The sequence below is a fragment of the Bactrocera oleae genome, chromosome 6 (assembly GCF_042242935.1).
Source record: "Bactrocera oleae isolate idBacOlea1 chromosome 6, idBacOlea1, whole genome shotgun sequence".
Taxonomy (NCBI): domain Eukaryota; kingdom Metazoa; phylum Arthropoda; class Insecta; order Diptera; family Tephritidae; genus Bactrocera; species Bactrocera oleae.
Genome location: NC_091540.1, coordinates 61,200,436 through 61,217,604, shown reverse-complemented (window position 1 = coordinate 61,217,604; position 17,169 = coordinate 61,200,436). Strand labels below are relative to the sequence as shown.

The 17,169-nt window shown below is 33.6% G+C and overlaps 2 protein-coding genes across 3 annotated transcripts in view; both read right to left on the bottom strand.

Annotated features, from left to right (window-relative positions):
* Positions 1-429: 429 nt before the first annotated feature.
* On the bottom strand, positions 430-2,985 carry LOC106620292 (uncharacterized). The gene is made up of 6 exons (XM_014238752.3): positions 2,800-2,985; positions 1,952-2,733; positions 1,636-1,874; positions 1,356-1,570; positions 1,033-1,295; positions 430-972 (listed from the first exon to the last, which is right to left on the bottom strand). The coding sequence occupies exons 1-6, from the start codon at positions 2,883-2,885 to the stop codon at positions 917-919; spliced, it is 1,641 nt and encodes a 546-aa protein (XP_014094227.2). The 5' UTR covers positions 2,886-2,985; the 3' UTR covers positions 430-916.
* A 6,517-nt stretch (positions 2,986-9,502) lies between these two features.
* skd (mediator complex subunit skuld) overlaps positions 9,503-17,169 on the bottom strand; it is a 28,793-nt gene continuing 21,126 nt past the window's right edge. For both annotated transcript variants that reach the window (XM_070112158.1, XM_036375872.2), the window contains 4 exons: positions 12,403-17,128; positions 12,168-12,294; positions 11,465-11,580; positions 9,503-11,395 (listed from right to left, as the gene is read on the bottom strand). In XM_070112158.1, the coding sequence (XP_069968259.1) occupies positions 11,012-11,395; positions 11,465-11,580; positions 12,168-12,294; positions 12,403-17,128 (5,353 nt within the window). In that variant the 3' untranslated portion in view covers positions 9,503-11,011. The remainder of the gene's footprint in view (positions 11,396-11,464; positions 11,581-12,167; positions 12,295-12,402; positions 17,129-17,169) is intronic.

The window sequence follows — 17,169 nt, the reverse complement described above, 5'->3', positions numbered from 1 at the left end:
AAAATTTAATGCCACGTGGCGGTATCGAACCTGCAGCCCAACAAATCGCGACTTTACAAAATACGTATGAGTTTATTTGTGGAAAAATTGCATTATTTGAAATATTTGGTTTTACTTAAATAACTAAATTATTATTTGAATATTGATTAAGTAAAAATTATGGAAATTTATTTAATAAATATAATAAAAAATAAAAATCAAAGAAGAAAATAAAAAACAATATTATATAAAACTTTACTCACCCCTGCTGGTATTCGAACCAACGACCCAATCAATGGCTGCACTACAAGTTTGTGTTTGGAAAAGCGTACGTAATGGACTAACCAAATAGGGAATTATTCGAGTAATATTCGGCTTACACTATCCGGATAGTCGTTAGTGGTTGACTATTCGTTCAATCAAAAAAAAACCAAAAGAAAAAGTCAACAATTAAAGACTGCTTGGATTTCAAACAATTTTCATTTATTCAAATACTCGCAGCAGAGCAACTATTCGATAGTCGCAGAAGAACGACTATTCGAATAGTCGTAACATATGTCTCTATTGGGTTGGTATTTGTACGAACTGGATATTCGAATAGACGGGTTTCGGGTTATTCAAATAATTTTAAGAGCTCTAATACATACATACATAATTAAATTTTTGTTGCATACAAATGCATGTATAGTCAATTCCTTTATTTCAAATGAAAAATAAAAGAAAAATATGTACACTAAATTAACTGTAGGTAAATAACTGTCAGCACCATTTGACTAAATACACATACAAAATATTTTATATTTAGTTAAATATTCAATTAATGAATACGCAGAGTTAACATTAACATTCATAAGTATGTAACACTAATATTTATCTATACACATGTGTATGGTGCAGGGAAATATAGCCCTAGTCATCATTAGGATCAATTTAACTATTAGTCCCAGGGTAATCGCCCCAAAGGACATACCGCCCAATTGATTAATTCATCATCTGCAAATATTTTAATAATAATTAGTTATAGATATTATAACGACATAATAAAATGCCTACTTTTTTCTAATGTCCAAATGCCAAACTCCTCTTTATCAGTTACCACTGGTTCTGTCACTTCACAATCCATTTTTTCAGTATCGCTGCTTTGCTTTTCAAGCGCTTGCAATAGTTCACTTGCTGTGTGTATTGTCTCGTCTTCATTTGTTGGTTTTGCGGCGTTTTTTTTAAGACCGATTCGCTTGCCAAAGTAGGCATCAATAAGCAGCGAGATGCCCCGAATTTCCGATGTCGTTAGCGGTGGCTCTACCAGCGGCAGAATGCTAAATACATATGTGTATGATTATGTGAATTTAAAATAGTGCATATATAAATTAATATACCTTTTAATAATTGGTGCATTATATTGATTTATATCGCGCAGTTTTTGCTCAACAAAATTTCTTTCAACCACCCACACCCAAGGTCGACGCATAGAGTCCCCAAAAATTGGTGTACATTTGAGATCGACGCCTGCATAAATTAAATGCCTTCTCATTTTTTTCGTAATATTTTCTTGATTCAAAGAAGTGAAATCGAAATCTTTGGTGTTGGGATTCTGTGAAGAGTAAAAGAAAAACTAATTGAAGACAAACGTAGCAATTAGATTATATTGGAAATTACCTCATCCAATTCAGCTTTATACATTTGTTTGCATTTTCTGAACGCCACAAAGCCAGCGGCTATTCGCACTGCCCAAAAACTAGCACCATTTCGGCGTAGTTCCAAAACGTTCGTATTTTCTGCCAATTCTATAAAACTATAAAATACATCCTCAATAAAGCCATGGACTGCTAGCATGCGGAAAAAGCTCTGCGTCGCAGCAATTATAAATTCAAGTGGTTCGCCAGCGCTGTGAGACTCTTGAAATGCGAAAAAAAATTTAATTTAGGTATTGCATTTTTAATTATATTTAAAGTTTTTAGAATATTATTTTTACCTCCAATAGTAAAAAAATATTTAATCTTTAATAGAGCTTCAATGAAAATTTCAGACATATCTTTGATTCCAATTTCTCGTCTGACCAATGTAATTATTTCCTTTACAATTAACTCGAGAGTATCTTTTAGAGAAGTCAATTTACGTTCAGCATAATATACTCTCAATTGTGCCAGCCGCTTGCCGCTTATATGCCGTTTTCCACTTTTCATATTATGCGCACCTTTACAATAACATTCCAGTGCTGCATCATAAATTATAAATAATTTAGTTATATTCTCTTCGAAAAGTGTTTTATCCTTGCGACGTATTTTACTCGCTTCCACATCACACATTGACTCTAATTGTGGAAACCAGTAGTAATTTCGCAGCCAATTCAAGCAATAGCTTACGGAAGTCCGCAGTATGTCAATGGGTGGTAGAACTTGTCCGTGCGCACAGATGTGTCGCAAATCTACCACAAAGGATGGTAGTCCCAGCATACGTGCCGTATCGTACATTGTACGCATATTATGTGTTTGCATCGTCGATGACATAAAATTGAAGAAACGTGTGAATGCGCTCGCATACAACGTTTGTAAAAGACTTTCAGAAACAGCTTGCTGCCCTTCAGCCTTATCTAAGTGTTGTACATCTAAAAGCGCTTTAGTTGCGAGCACACCTGCTGGGCACTGTGTACTACGTCGCAAACTCCAAACATTAATTTGACTTAGTCCTCGTTTTTGTTGATCCACATCGGTGTCTTCATCGAATAAGAATTCATAAACGCTGCGGAATTCTTTACTAAAAAAGTTTTACAAATTATTACACATATTTAAGCACGGTTTTATATATTAAGTATTAACGTACACATCCTTCCATGGACCTACAACCGTCCTCCTCTTTGCCACCGGTATTTGCTCCATCGGTTCACACAGCTGTGCGCTCTTATTCATTCTTATTTTGTTTAAATATTCTAAAATATCCAACTAGCACCGACTGATACCAAGAAATGTATTAAATGTCATTTTGCGAATTGTAAACAAATCATACACGTGCTTATTCGATCATTCACAATAGTGCGCAGTGTTCATATAATGTGTACACGATTATTTCTATCGATAACCACGATTGTTCATTTTAGCTTACAATACACTTTAATAAAATTCAAAATTTATTTATTATTTTAAGAAATATGAAATTTTTGAATAACTGTTTGTACAAAAATGAGTGCTCTTTTAATCACAAAGGCACTATGCAATTTGTGTACTTAAAAATTTTATTACAACAACTAACACACAGGTTTGATCATTTACTCAAGTAAGTAAAGGCTTAGTTCTGCAATCAAATTTTAAATATAGTCCTCCTCTCGTTATCAAACGAATTTGTGGTCGGACTGAGGCTATTTTCCCTATCAACTTAGTCTCTATCTGCTTTTGCAGTTACTTAGGTCATTATATATATCCATTTCCAAAGCATCTACGATAAATACAACCGAACAAACAGAAGTCAATAAATCGGGCTTGGAGATGTTTTCTGCCGCTACAACAACAACATCGGAACATTTGTATGATTCTACGTACTTGCAATATTAACTTACTCAGCACGCCAAAGTATATTAAAATACCTCAAATTTGATTCAAATTAGCACGGACGACACACAAGAATACCATAAATCAATTATAAAAGGGCAGCAGTTGCTGTTGTAGCGAGTAACGATCCAAACAAGGTTAGATCCTCGAAATAACAGCCGGAAAAATCCGATTCAATTCCAATACAATAGAATCGGTTGTTGTGAGAATTGAGTAGTAGTAGTATTTGCTCTTCCTAAATTTTCATTCCTTATTTTTAAAAATTACAAAATAATCTTTCCAAATTAAATACATTACCCGTTAAACAATTTAAATTACATTTCCTTAAATGAACAACAACAATAATAAGTATTTTATATTGAAAAATTGTATTTGCTTTCAAAAATGCCTAACTTAAACGCTAACTTACCATATAGTTACAATCATAATATATATTCATTTAAACTGCACTTAATTGTAATTAAACTACAACTTATATTAAATGTTATGGTATGTTTTGTCAATACACCACAAAGCATATCATTGCTTTTATGCATGTACATATGTACATGTAAGTATGTATATAATTGTGTTTATTTAGTTCATACCAATTTTTCGCTAAATATTATTATATGCTTGTATATATGCATGTTTTTTTTATAAGTAATGCAATTGCTCTTCGATGCATTTGCCGCAATAACGAGATTTCCATCGACGCATGCATGTATGTATGTATGTAATTTTATGCTTGTGATATTCGTGACATGCATTCAAGTATTTTATAGAAAGCGGCAATTCTGTGAAATATTCCAGTTTTTACACAAGGACTTTAAAAATAATTTGGCCTACTAGTTTTATTTGTAAATATTTTTAATATATATAATATATATGTATGTGAAGATGTGTATAGGTATGAGCGTAGTTACAGTTTTTCTGTTGCACATAACTGTGAATATTTGTATTACATACATTTGAGTGTCCGTATGTGTTTTGAATAAACTTAACTTTTAATATTCAGTAATTACAAATAAACATATTTACAAAACATTTCAACCGAAAATAGTTTATAGCTAATAACTATTTAACAGAGTCATGTATGTACATACATATGCATGTTTTTTTTATAAGTACACATATAAAACTTTCGCTAGTATATATGTATGTGTAGAAATAAAAATCTAAAATATACAAGTAATTACAATTTCTTAGATAAATATGTACAAAAGTATTTTCAAACAAAAATACTTATAAATATTATAATTAAAATTGTCAAAATATATACATATACATATATATACAAATATAGATGTGCTTATGTAGGCATGTTACTACATTCTTTACTGTTGAATAAAAATTTAACGAAAATTCTGCTCATTAAGTAATAAATTATTTTTATATATATTAGCGTATTAATCATTCGTTTATTTTTAATTTTTTATTAATTACATATTCAAATGTACAAATATACATAGTATGTATGTATTTATAGGTCGGTTGTATGTTCATACATTCTATGTCGTCATACTGCATCGTAAAAAAGCAATTTTTCCTACGTACCCATTTACATATGTATGTATATAGATATTCTTACTTAAATTTAACTTATGAGTAACTTGTATATACATATGTATATATGTACATTGTGTATTTACACACTCAATGTAAATTTTACTAGCACTAGAAAGCCCTGCAATATAACCTAACCTTATACAAACATGCATGCAAACCCGCTTCATACATACATACATATACTGAACTTTGGAAGCAAAATTTGATTTACAATTAATGCTACATAATACTTTTGCACATAAATTGTTTCCAAGCATGTTTGGCTATTGCCAAGTTGAAACCACTTGTTAAACACACATACAATTTCAATCCCGTATAAACAAGAAACAAAATCAATCCGATTTCGATTATTATATAGAATACAGAAAGACCTTATAAAATACAAAATCTGTCTGTCATATTGCATTTCAAAAAACACTAGATTAGTGAGCAATACTTCGGAAATTTAGAAAAAAAATCGCCTAATTAAGATTTGCATCAATTGAGGTTAGAAACAGCTAGTTTATTGATGATTTTATGTAATATGTTTACTTATGTATGTATATTTATTATCTGCAAAAATTAAACAAACCAATTTATCTCAACTAGTATAAGATAGTAGCTCTTAAGCTGTAAATTGAAATATTTTTATACAGTTATAGTATTTTTTTTACAATTTTCCCCTAATTACTGTGTAAATCTGTCGTTTAGAGAACATTCTTCCTAACAAGTATTTCAAATATTCCAGTTTTCTATGTGAGTCACAGAAGTAGTTTTGTTTAAAGTTCACAGATAATAATATTTGTTTAAATAAAATATAATAAAGGGAAGAACATAATTAAATATTATAAATATAATTCAAAAGAATTATTTATTAAATAAAGTAAAAATGAAAAAATGAAAAAAATAACAATTAAAAATAATGTGTTTATACATTTTTTGTTTAATTTTTAACATTTAACATATTTAAAATTATTTTATTTCAAAAAGTTTATCATAAATTTAATATTAAATCCATTAAAAAACAATAAAAAAATTAATAAAAATTTAAAAAATTAGATAAAAAATATATTAAAAAATTTAATAATATAAAAAAATTAAAAAAAAAATTACTATTAAAACAAAAATTAAAAAATTACAAAAAAAAAATTACTATTAAAACAAAAATAAAAAAAACTATTAAAAAAGTCTAAGAAAAAAATAAAAAGGCAAAAAATTTTATTAAAGTTTTTTAAATAAAAACAAAGTTAAAAAGTACAAATATAAAAAAATAAGAAAAGAAATTTATAAAATAATTAAATTTAATAATTTTATTGAAAATCAGCCGTAATTTTCATTTGTTATTAATAGAATTGTAATTAAATAAAAATATTTTGTTTATGAAAAGCCAGTAAGTATACAACTAAATAGTAAAATATTAAAAATTATTCTAACCTCAAATTACAGTGTGAAGCCATAAACGCCACTAGTGTTTTCCAAATGGAAAAGCAGTTTAAAAGTTATTTAAAACACATCCTTAACTTTTACATTTTTTTCTTTTTGAATTTTATAAAAAATTTCTATAAAGAATGCGAAATTTTTTTTAATTTATGACCTTATTCACACGCTTTTCTCAAAATTTCGCGAAATTCTTATAAAATTTGCATACACACATATATGTGTATACATATATTATGTATGAACATCCTCCACTGACTAATATTTATTTTTATCAAAAATTAAACCAATGAAAATCATGCACAAATGTATGTGTGTTTAAAAATATATGCTGTATTTTTTTGTTTTATAAATTTGTCCATGTTTAAAATACAAGTAATTTACACATAAAACAAAACGTTTACAATCCATAACTATTTTCATACAATTTTTTATAACAAACTTAGGTAATTGTGTAATTAAAAAAATAAACTAAATTAAATTAACTAAAACGAGAAGTTTGGACCCAAAATTTATGATATTCAAATAATATTACAAAACATATGCGCATTTTAAGAATTAAGATTTAGTAGCTAAATACAAAATATAAAAATTCTTATGCAGAAATATATGTATGTATGTGTATGTATGTATTTAAAGTTAAGCAATACGTCTTTAAATGATATTTGTATATATGCATGCAGTTTTGCATAATTTGTTTATTATAATAGTTGTAAAATAAAATTAACTTATATGTAAATTAACCGTTATATTGCTGAACACTGCAAACTAACAGTTTCAGGCATTTGCATTCCAATTGTATTAAATAATTTCATTACATATTTTTAGTATAAATATTTATATTTGTGTGTATAGTGCTTCCAGCACTATATGTATTGCTATTTAATTTTATGCTTTGCTCCGTTAGCTCGCTGCTATTGCTGCTGTGACTGATATTTACAAAATATAAATATAATACGATAAATTGCCGGACCGTTGCAACAATATTGCAATAATGCTAGTAATTGTTTATAACCTTTATTTAAACTACACTTTGTACATTTTCATAATTCACATCAAACAAACACACGCACAAACACACACAGTTACATTTAAAAAAAAAAAAACAGTTTTAGGAGTTACATTTTGTAAATGAAATGCAGCAAAGCTGCGAAATATCCTTAAGAGCTACAAGTATTTTTGTTTGTTCGCTTACAAATACCACATTGTATATTTACAAATAGCTGAAGAGAAAATGATTGCAAAGTAAGTGAGTGTGGTTGTGGCAGGATTAAAGAGAAGTGTGTTGCATTTGATAAAACAAAAATTTATGCTAACAGAATGGAGCTGCGACATAAATTAACGAAAATTAATGAACACTGCAAAAATTAATGCAACAAAAAAATCGAAAAAAAAAATTAAAAATAAGAAAAAAAAAACAAAATTAAAAATAAGAAAAAAAAAACAAAAATAAAAATATAAAAAAAATAATAATTTAAAAAATTAATAATAATAATTAAAAACATACAAATAAAGATAATGGAAGAAAAACTCAATAAAAACAGAAAATAAAATAAAAACAAACATAAGAAAAAATAATAAATAAAAGAAAAAAATTGTTTTACAACCAGTAATCTATAAACAAAATTCCTTTTTTACTTGGAATAAAAATTTATATTTTTCGACATTTTTTAAATTTACTATGAATGCTTTCTCACGCTAAGCAACAAAACAAACAAAAACTATGCTAACAAAACGGTGCTACGATACAAAACCAATAAAATATAAAAAAATAATAACAAAAAAAAATAATAATAAAAATATACTAATAAAAAAAAATAATAAATAAAAAATAATAATAATAATTAAAAATAAATAAATAAAAATATTAAAAATATATAGAAAAATTCAAAAAAATAGCTAGATTAAAAAAAGAAAAAAAAATATTTTTAAAAACAAAAAATTAAAAACAAATTAAAAAAAGTATTTTTAAAAACAAATTAAAAAAAAAATATTTTTAAAAACAAAAAATTAAAAAAAAATATTTTTAAAACATATTTAAAAAAAATATTTTTAAAAACAAATTAAAAAAAATTTTTTTTAGAAACAAAAAATTAAAAAACGTATTTTTAAAAACACAAAATAAATAAAAATCTGATCTGAAAATAAACATTTCATATTTTTTAAATAAAAAAAATTTATTTTTCGATTTGTTTTTAAATTTCTGTAAATTTTCACATGCCTTCTCTGTGCACACAAAAACCGTAATATCAATCTTAAAAAAACTTGACTCTAAAAATTTTAAATTGCAGGCGCAACTAAAAACCTCGCTGAAAATGCACACACACATATTAAGTTATGTAGGTATATTGCGTGCAATACAGTTAATGTAGTTTTGTGCATTAGCATAATACATAATGTTGTCTTATAAGAATAATTTATATATACAAATATTCAATAAATAAATGTGTTAACAAATTGTGAATTATTGAAAGCTTTTCGCTTAGATTTTAATTTTTTGTGTGTGTTTTCCATGCACAAATTGATAGTTTATAAATTTTGCATTTTTGCTACAACTCCTACTCAGACTCCTCTCATTTATGTAATTTACACACACACACATGCATACAAGATTTATTTAATTTTTCCACTACAATTACATTTACTATGCTAACAATATTTTCAACGCACAAACGCTCATACATACATACATGTGTGTATTTGATAACTGAACCGGCAATAATTTCACACGTGTGGTACGACAGTGAAATTTAGTTTGTAAATATTTAATTTCTATTTTATATATGCAGACGTACATATGTATGTATATATAGAAATATATATTTATATATGTATATTTTGTTTTATTATACAACTCGTCCATACATTAAATATGCTTAAATTTAAAATATTTAATACTAATTATCAACTACATACATACATTGTGTATTAAATTTCCTTATTTAAGTTCAGCATTTACAACATTTTGCTGTGCATTCTGCTCATCATGTTAGGTATGCAAACTTCATTTATGTATAAAATTATAATTTTATTATATCTACACTTAAATGAAATCGTCTTACAAAATATTCCTCGTTACTACTAACACTATTTATCTATAAGTATATATGTAACTTATAAGATGTTAATTCGATTTTAATCATTGTGTGTAACTACTTATGATAAATATGTTAGTTTTACTTAAAATTATGCAATTGTTTGTTACGCCTGCTTCGAGACGCTCAAATGGTGGCACTGCGGCCAGCCGCCTCTCAACTTTAATAAAATGCTTATATGAATTTGCGCATAATCGGTTTTTGTTTAGTTTTGTTCATTGATTTTTTGTTTTAATATAATTTTAGTGGTTGGTTTGTTTCGTTAAAGTCTACCTGCTGTTCAACTTACAGTTATTTGTATTTACAAAATTGGTAAAATTATAATTATTCATATGTATATCTAACAATAATGCTTAGTCATTATTGAAAACTGTTGTGTCATTGCTTTTACATTTTTCCACTTTATTATTAACTTTTTTAATATTACTTTTTATTTAATCTAAAATTTTGTGTGAAATATAAGGCAATTCATGTTTTTGCATTAAAATGGTAAACATAGTTGAATGGAAACGTTTTTATTCGAATGCAAAGTCACTCCTAATTCTTTTTTAGTAAAATACGCCATGCTTCCCGAAAAAAAAGTTTTAATTAAAAAAAAAAAAAACCGCTGCTACAGTGCCGTCGGTAACCTTTAAATTTGCCAAGATTTTTATATAAAAAAAATTTAATTAAATTTGAATAAATTTTTAATAAATTTTTTAAATTAAAAAATAATTTAATTTCAGTTGAATGTTTGCATAACCAATAAAATAATGAAAGACAAAAAAAAAAAAAATTTAAAAAAAATAATAATAATAAAAAAGAAAAAGGCGTACATTTGTCAAAGCAAATCAGAGTCTGGAAGTTTGTCAAACGGAAGCACACAAATGCTTACACCGTTTTTGAACATTCGACGGATATAAGAATCGAAAATCGTTTACTTGCATATTGAACGGCACATTGGGTACATTATGACGAAGTGCATATAAAACTTGAAGTATTTGCTGTTACATGTGTGCATATGGAAGTGTATATATGAAATTATTTGATTTTGGTTCTTAACCTCAACTTTATATCACAAAAGTATAAACTATCAAACATTATAATAAATATATAAAACACACATAAAATTAGATTCGAAACATACACACAATTGCAACGACCAAATTGTTTAGAATGCGTTTTTGTATTGTTTTCATTTTTCCTTTACTTTTTAATTTAAACTAATAAAATATCTAAAATTGCAACAATCATTATTGAATACGCATTATCGACATCCTGCACATTTATCGTATAAAAATACTGCACATTAACTCATTTCCTTGCATATTAACTACTTAGCGCATATATATTACAATACACAATTGACGACACTTTTTCTTTATATATATATATATATATAGAAATATATATATACAATCTGGCTTGCGTTGTTTGTTTGAAATTTCGGTTTTACATAATCGCTGCTGTCAGATAGTACAGATCCATAAGCATTTGCACATTAATTGGCAAACATGAGAGACGATCGTGCGTGTTGGAGTCCAAGGCTAACCATGACAAGGCATTGTAACCTTCCAACACGAAACGCAATACATCGGCAGTGAGTGAGGAATCCAGTGGATGATCTATGGCTGACGAATGCGCATTTGTCGAATTAAGTATATCGTCGGCTGTCTGTATGTTTGGCACGTGGAGGTGCAATGCCGTTTTCAAAAATACTGGACAAACATCCTCTAAATGTGGGCAGGCTGCCCAAAACCAGGAAGGCATGCGTCCAGTTGGCGCTGTAGACACCATGTAGCCCACGGCTAGCGGTTGCTGATTTATTGAGCCCACCTTCAAAGACAAAACAAACATATAGTTAATACAAATTAATATAAAACTATAGTGATTGTGTGAAATTACTTCTTCAACATCCTGTTGCTGTGCCGAGTTAAAGTTATTGCCACCGGCGCTCGGCCAGCTACGGTTATCTTCCATGCGATCAGGACTGCAGTGATTCGATAGGCGACCAGGTTGAGCTAAAAAAAAAATAGAGTAAATAAGTTTATATAAGCTCACATATACAACAATAATAACTATAAAAAAATTAACGTTTATTGCACCGAAGCTATAACATAAAAGTATGCCATATAAGAATTAGATTTTGTATGGTTGTTGTTGTTGTTGTAGCGGCAGAATTCTGCCGAGTTGACAGTCCTGGGCCGAATAAAAATCCGCGTCCGTTCCGGTTACGTAGACCCGACTGTCGTGGGAATGAAGATTTTGATCGGTCATTTTGTATGGCAGCTATATTATATAGTGGTTCGAACTAAACAGTATATTCGAAAATTGTAGTGTTATACAAGAAAATAATATATGTCAAATTTCGTGAAGATAATTTGTCAAATAAAAAAGTTTTCCATACAAGAACTTAGTATTGATCGACCAGCTTGTATGGCAACTATATCTTATAGTGGTCCGGCGGGGAGTAAAGAACATGCACAATATTTCGGAACGATATCTCAAAAACTAAGGGACTAGTTCGATAAGATTTCCAACAGATGTTACAAACTTCGTGGCAAACTTAACATACCCTATGCAAGATAATATATATAAAAATACTTACGATCCCAATCGAGCAGATCACCCATGAGCTCAGCATCAGTGAAGCCGCCATTTTCGTCATCTTCATCGAATATGATATCATTTTCCAAATCCACTTGTGGCTCATTTTGAAATTGACGTGTAAATGACTATAAAGACACAGAAATACATTCATCATAAATATTTTCAAAATTACATATGTATGTATGTATATTGCGATTGCTTAATATACATATAAACGATTGACGATGGCTTACCAAGCAAACGGCACTTGTCGGGAATACTAGTATGTGTGTGCATGTTACATCTTGTGGAGTGGATAGTGGGTTTTGCATGGAAATCTGCGAAAACCGTTCATCCGGCGTAAATTGATCAGGCATTACGCGCAATTTTGAATCTGGCTCCAGTGTAACCAAGCAAGCGCTGAGTATACCAGGGGGATACATGAAGGAGCATTGCTTGCAAATATCTTTTAGTTGCTTGGAAGCCTTCTGTAGATTTTGTTTACTCAACAAAGAACTCCACGATTTTAACTCGCTATGACCGATGCGACCAATGCGACCGACAACTAACCGCCAATGATGTGCTGTCTGTGAGATCAGACCCATTATGAAATCCATCAGTTTCTTGAGTCCAACACGTCGCGCCGGCGCCTTACGTCTGCGCGCACGATTCGGTACATCAATATTGATTATGATCTTTTCAAACATCTCACCACGATCATCGGTCACGGTCGCAAGCAACCAACTCTGATCTTCACTCAGACAATAATTGCAATACATTACCGAATACTTTTGTTCATTCAATGCACGCATACTGGATGATTGGCGGGAGAAGTCTGTCTTGTCATTTTTCTCATGCATTGGCGCCAACACATAAGGTGGTGTGTACATTTTATATGGTTGCCGATTTTTGTCGTCTTTGCTTTTTAGGAATGCTTCCATATTGGCGGCTGTGCCGAAGCCAGTTAGACTCTTCACGGCCTGCGTGTGCACCATATGTCGACGACACTGCGAGAATATGTTCAATGCCAAGCATCGGATTTCGTCGGAGAAACGTTTTCGCGTACGCGATCGTCCCAATTCAACTATCGATTCCAACGATATGATTTGAATATTGATATTAGCACGTACCGAATCCGGTATGGTCTTTAATAGCTCGGCATAGCAACGCAACAAGGCTATACAAGCTAAACGCTCCAATTCGGATGAGTCGGAACCGAATGTGAAAGGTTCAACTACGTAGAGCACAATTGCCGGTTGATTGATATCTTCCATTGTTTCTCCCATACCCAAAGGATCGCTAAGTACAATTGGTGGCTTTGTGTCGGGTTTGATGTCTGGCTTCATGTCGACCGATTCGGCAGCAGACTGTTGTTGTTGCTGCTGCTGCTGTTGTTGTTGCTGTTGCTGCTGTTGCTGTTGCTGTTTATGTTGCAACTGCTGATGTTGAAGTTGCTGCTGCTGCTGCTGTTGTTGATCCATGCCCTCCATTTTGGGCGAGTTATGCGTTTTGTCTTGATCAACACCACTCACTGAACTGTGAATTGAACTCATGCTACCTATTGGACTACTAGTGCCACGTTCGCGGCCGGCTCCCGGTTGGCAACTGCTATTCTCAGGTGGATTAAGCAACGTCTTGTCGCCGGGCACACGATTGAGGTACGGCGCTATTTGATTATGAAACGCGCTCGCATACAGTCGTATTTTCTCAGCTATAACGGTATTATCTAAGGTGCGCAACCAATCGTCCAATGGCGTGCTATTTGGTGTATTATCTGTTGGTGAACGTGGACCCACCGTCAACAATCCATCCCAACCGCGAATGGGCGTGTGGCGACCCAACTTGCACATTTCATACGTAGAACTCAATTCTCTGAAATATGTTCTCGTATTCTGCACCACAAAATCAGTTTCCGGACACACAACTAGATACACAATGTCACGCGCATACGCATACGGTTCCAACAGAAGTTTGTCCCAATAGTGTATGGCTAGTGGTGCCACTGAAACCCAATCTTTGTCATGTCCAACTATCACCGATGGTATCGGTTGTGGTTCGCATTGGCCAGAAGCGCGCCCGGCCAAACGATGGAACTGTCGCCAGGTCAATGGTCCGCTTACTGTGTAAGTAGCATCTTTGCTGCCCGCCGCACTGCGAGATTTCGAATGGAATGCATTTTGCAACATTGGTTGTATGAAGTTCATGGTGCGCACAATCTCTTTATTACTGCGTGAAAATCCAACTGGAATGTACGGCCACTTATGTACTGTTAGTCTGCCACCAAAGAGTTGATGATTCCGTTTAGCGCCGCCAGGTCGGCTGGGGTCGAATGGTGAGAGTTGGTTTTGGCTAGAAAATTCATTTACATCCATACGATTACTTTCGAAAGCCAATCTCGCCTGTTCCAGCGCCAAACACATTACATCATTCGCGTCGACGAATTCTAATACGTTGGAGATGGCAGCCACTGATTGTGGTTGTCGGCTTTGTCGTGCTAAACGATGGCGGTGACGTTGTAAGGCGCGGTGTACTGAACTGCTAGACGTTTGTATGATGGAACATTGTTCAAGTAATAAATCGAAGATGACGTGTGCATGTTGGAGTGCTTGCGCGTCCGGCTGCACAAGATTAGCCTTATCTGCTTGTGCAGGTAGCAATGAGTTAGCGCCCTTAATGGTTAGAGAGGACGTCAATTTTGCAGCAGATGGCGTAAGGGCGGCCGCCAAATTTGCTATCAGGGAAGGTAATGACTGTTTCTGGTACCGGGCGGGATCTTCGGCAACACCGGTTATCTCCATTTCATCCTCGTAAAAGAGACCAGCTCGAAATGCAAGTCGTCTATTAACTACAGCACTAAAACCGCAGGTACAATCTACCGGATCGTCGTCCACGTACCCTGTAATATGTTGATTGCTGGCGGGTGTATTCGAAGAGGAAGATGAACCTGATCCCGTATGCCCAGATGTTCCTGGCAGCGATGCTGGTGAATCTAAAGCACTGCCACCGCCAAAGGCACTTAACAAGCGCATGTTTCCTCCAGCAGCTCCACCACCACCACCACTACCGCTATTTCCGCTGATGCCGGCAACAGCCGCACTCCCGCTTGCAGTTGTTGAAGGCGGTAATGGATTAAAGCTTCCACCTGGCAGAGGCACGTAAACACCCGAATCTGCACCACGTATATTACCCACTTTCTGAGAATCCGCATTACACACACAAACGGTGCTACTATCGAAATTATGATCTCGAAAGACATTCAACGCCGTGTCATACAGCAGAATATTCACGATCAAAGAGCTAACTTCGGGCAACTCACGCGCCATCACAGCGCCAGTCGGTACACCGGTTGTTGGCAGATTACCAGCTGCGCTCAGCGGTCTAGGTAGATGTGTTGATGGCATTCCAACGCTTTGCGGTGTTGGCGGATGCTCCTGCGAATGATACTGTTTATTTAAATACGAGGATGTTGAGGTGGCTGGACTGGCCACAGCCTGTTCATAAGGTGGCGGTGGATGCCGTTGTGGTTGCATCATGGGAAACGGCACCACCGAGGCAGGTGATGGTGATATCGGTGACATGCCGGCGCGTTGCATCATTTGCTGCATGCTCGTGCTGCCGGGTGTATTTGTAAGTGCTGCCTGCGGACAGTTTAGTTGATTCAGCAAAAGATTATTTCCGCCGCCGGCGCCACCACCACCACTACTTAACGGCGTGGGCACCGTGTTGGTGTGCATTGGTGATGGTATGGGGCCCAAAGGTGTGCGCGGTTGCTGTAAAGGTGTGCGCGGCGCTGCTGAGAGAAGTTCGTGTAGTTGTTGATGTTGTTGTTGCAGTTGCTGTTGCTGTTGTAACTGTTGTTGCTGCTGCTGTTGCGCTGCCGCAGCTTGAGCAGCGACCACAGCACGTGATTTCTGTGTTGTCCACGATGGTTTATAAGTGCAATTTGTTGGTATCGCCAATGGCGGTAGCGTTTGACTAGGTAGGTTTGTTAGAGGCGCATATTTGGATGAGCCCACAAACTTTGCACGCTTCGGCGGCCGATAAACGTATGACCAATCTTCAATTGGCTCTTCAACGGGACTACCCAGTTCGGCAAAATATTCTTGTTTGATTTTAATCATACCGCCGATACCGGCATCCAAGCTGCCTGATATTGCGGTTGCAGCAGTAATTACACTGAGATCCGTCATTTGAATGTCCATTTGGCACGGACTGGAATTAGGATGATGCTGTTCGTGTGACGGTGGTGTAGGAAACATCTTGGTCAGATCTTCCGCCATACTGGAACCGCCGGTACCGCCACCATTACTGCTACCGTTATTACCTATACTATTCGAGGCATTCGGTGTATTCGTGCAGTTTTGCAATGCAGCAATCGCGACCGCACTGGCATTCACGGCAGCAGCAACTGCAGTGCTGCGCTTAAGATCATCAATTGTGGTCGTTGCAGTAGAGCCATTGGATGGGTTGTTCGAGTCGGGCGGTGTATGTATTTGCACGCTGCCGCAACCATCGTTCGATGTCTCAAACAGCTGCTCCAGATCGTTCATTGTCGGATTTAAGCCTTCAGCGGTATACAGATTACCACTTGCGCTACTTTTGCCATCCTTGCAAGGCGAGGCTGTACCCTGTAGCGCATCTGTGGTTTGTATGTCAAGACCACGAAAGTAACCGCTGCCATTGCCATTGCCATCACTACCCACATTTTCTTCCTTGATATTTGTCAAATTGCCACAATGTGCGGCTATGCCCACCAAGCCGCCACTGCTGCTACCACTCGCAGACGACGCATTCATGACGGAACTAGTAAGCGAATTGAGGGAAGCATCTATAGAGAGTAGCTGCGAACCATATACTGAGCCAGGTGACGGCATAAGCGGTTTCGAGTGAGTATGACCTTCATAGAGATTTTTGGTACACATACTGCGACAAGGTTTGCTCACATCGTTTAGCTTGGAACGTTTCATTGGATGATTCGCCCTAAAATGGTAAATTGAAAGTTAATTGATATTATATAATAA

Coding starts and splice junctions, on each gene's coding strand:
- LOC106620292 (XM_014238752.3), bottom strand. CDS start 2,885: ATGAATAAGAGCGCACAGCTGTGTGAACCGATGGAGCAAATACCGGTG. Junction 1,296..1,355: donor AATGCACCAATTATTAAAAG/GTATATTAATTT, acceptor ATATGTATTTAG/CATTCTGCCGCTGGTAGAGC. Junction 973..1,032: donor CATTTGGACATTAGAAAAAA/GTAGGCATTTTA, acceptor AAATATTTGCAG/ATGATGAATTAATCAATTGG.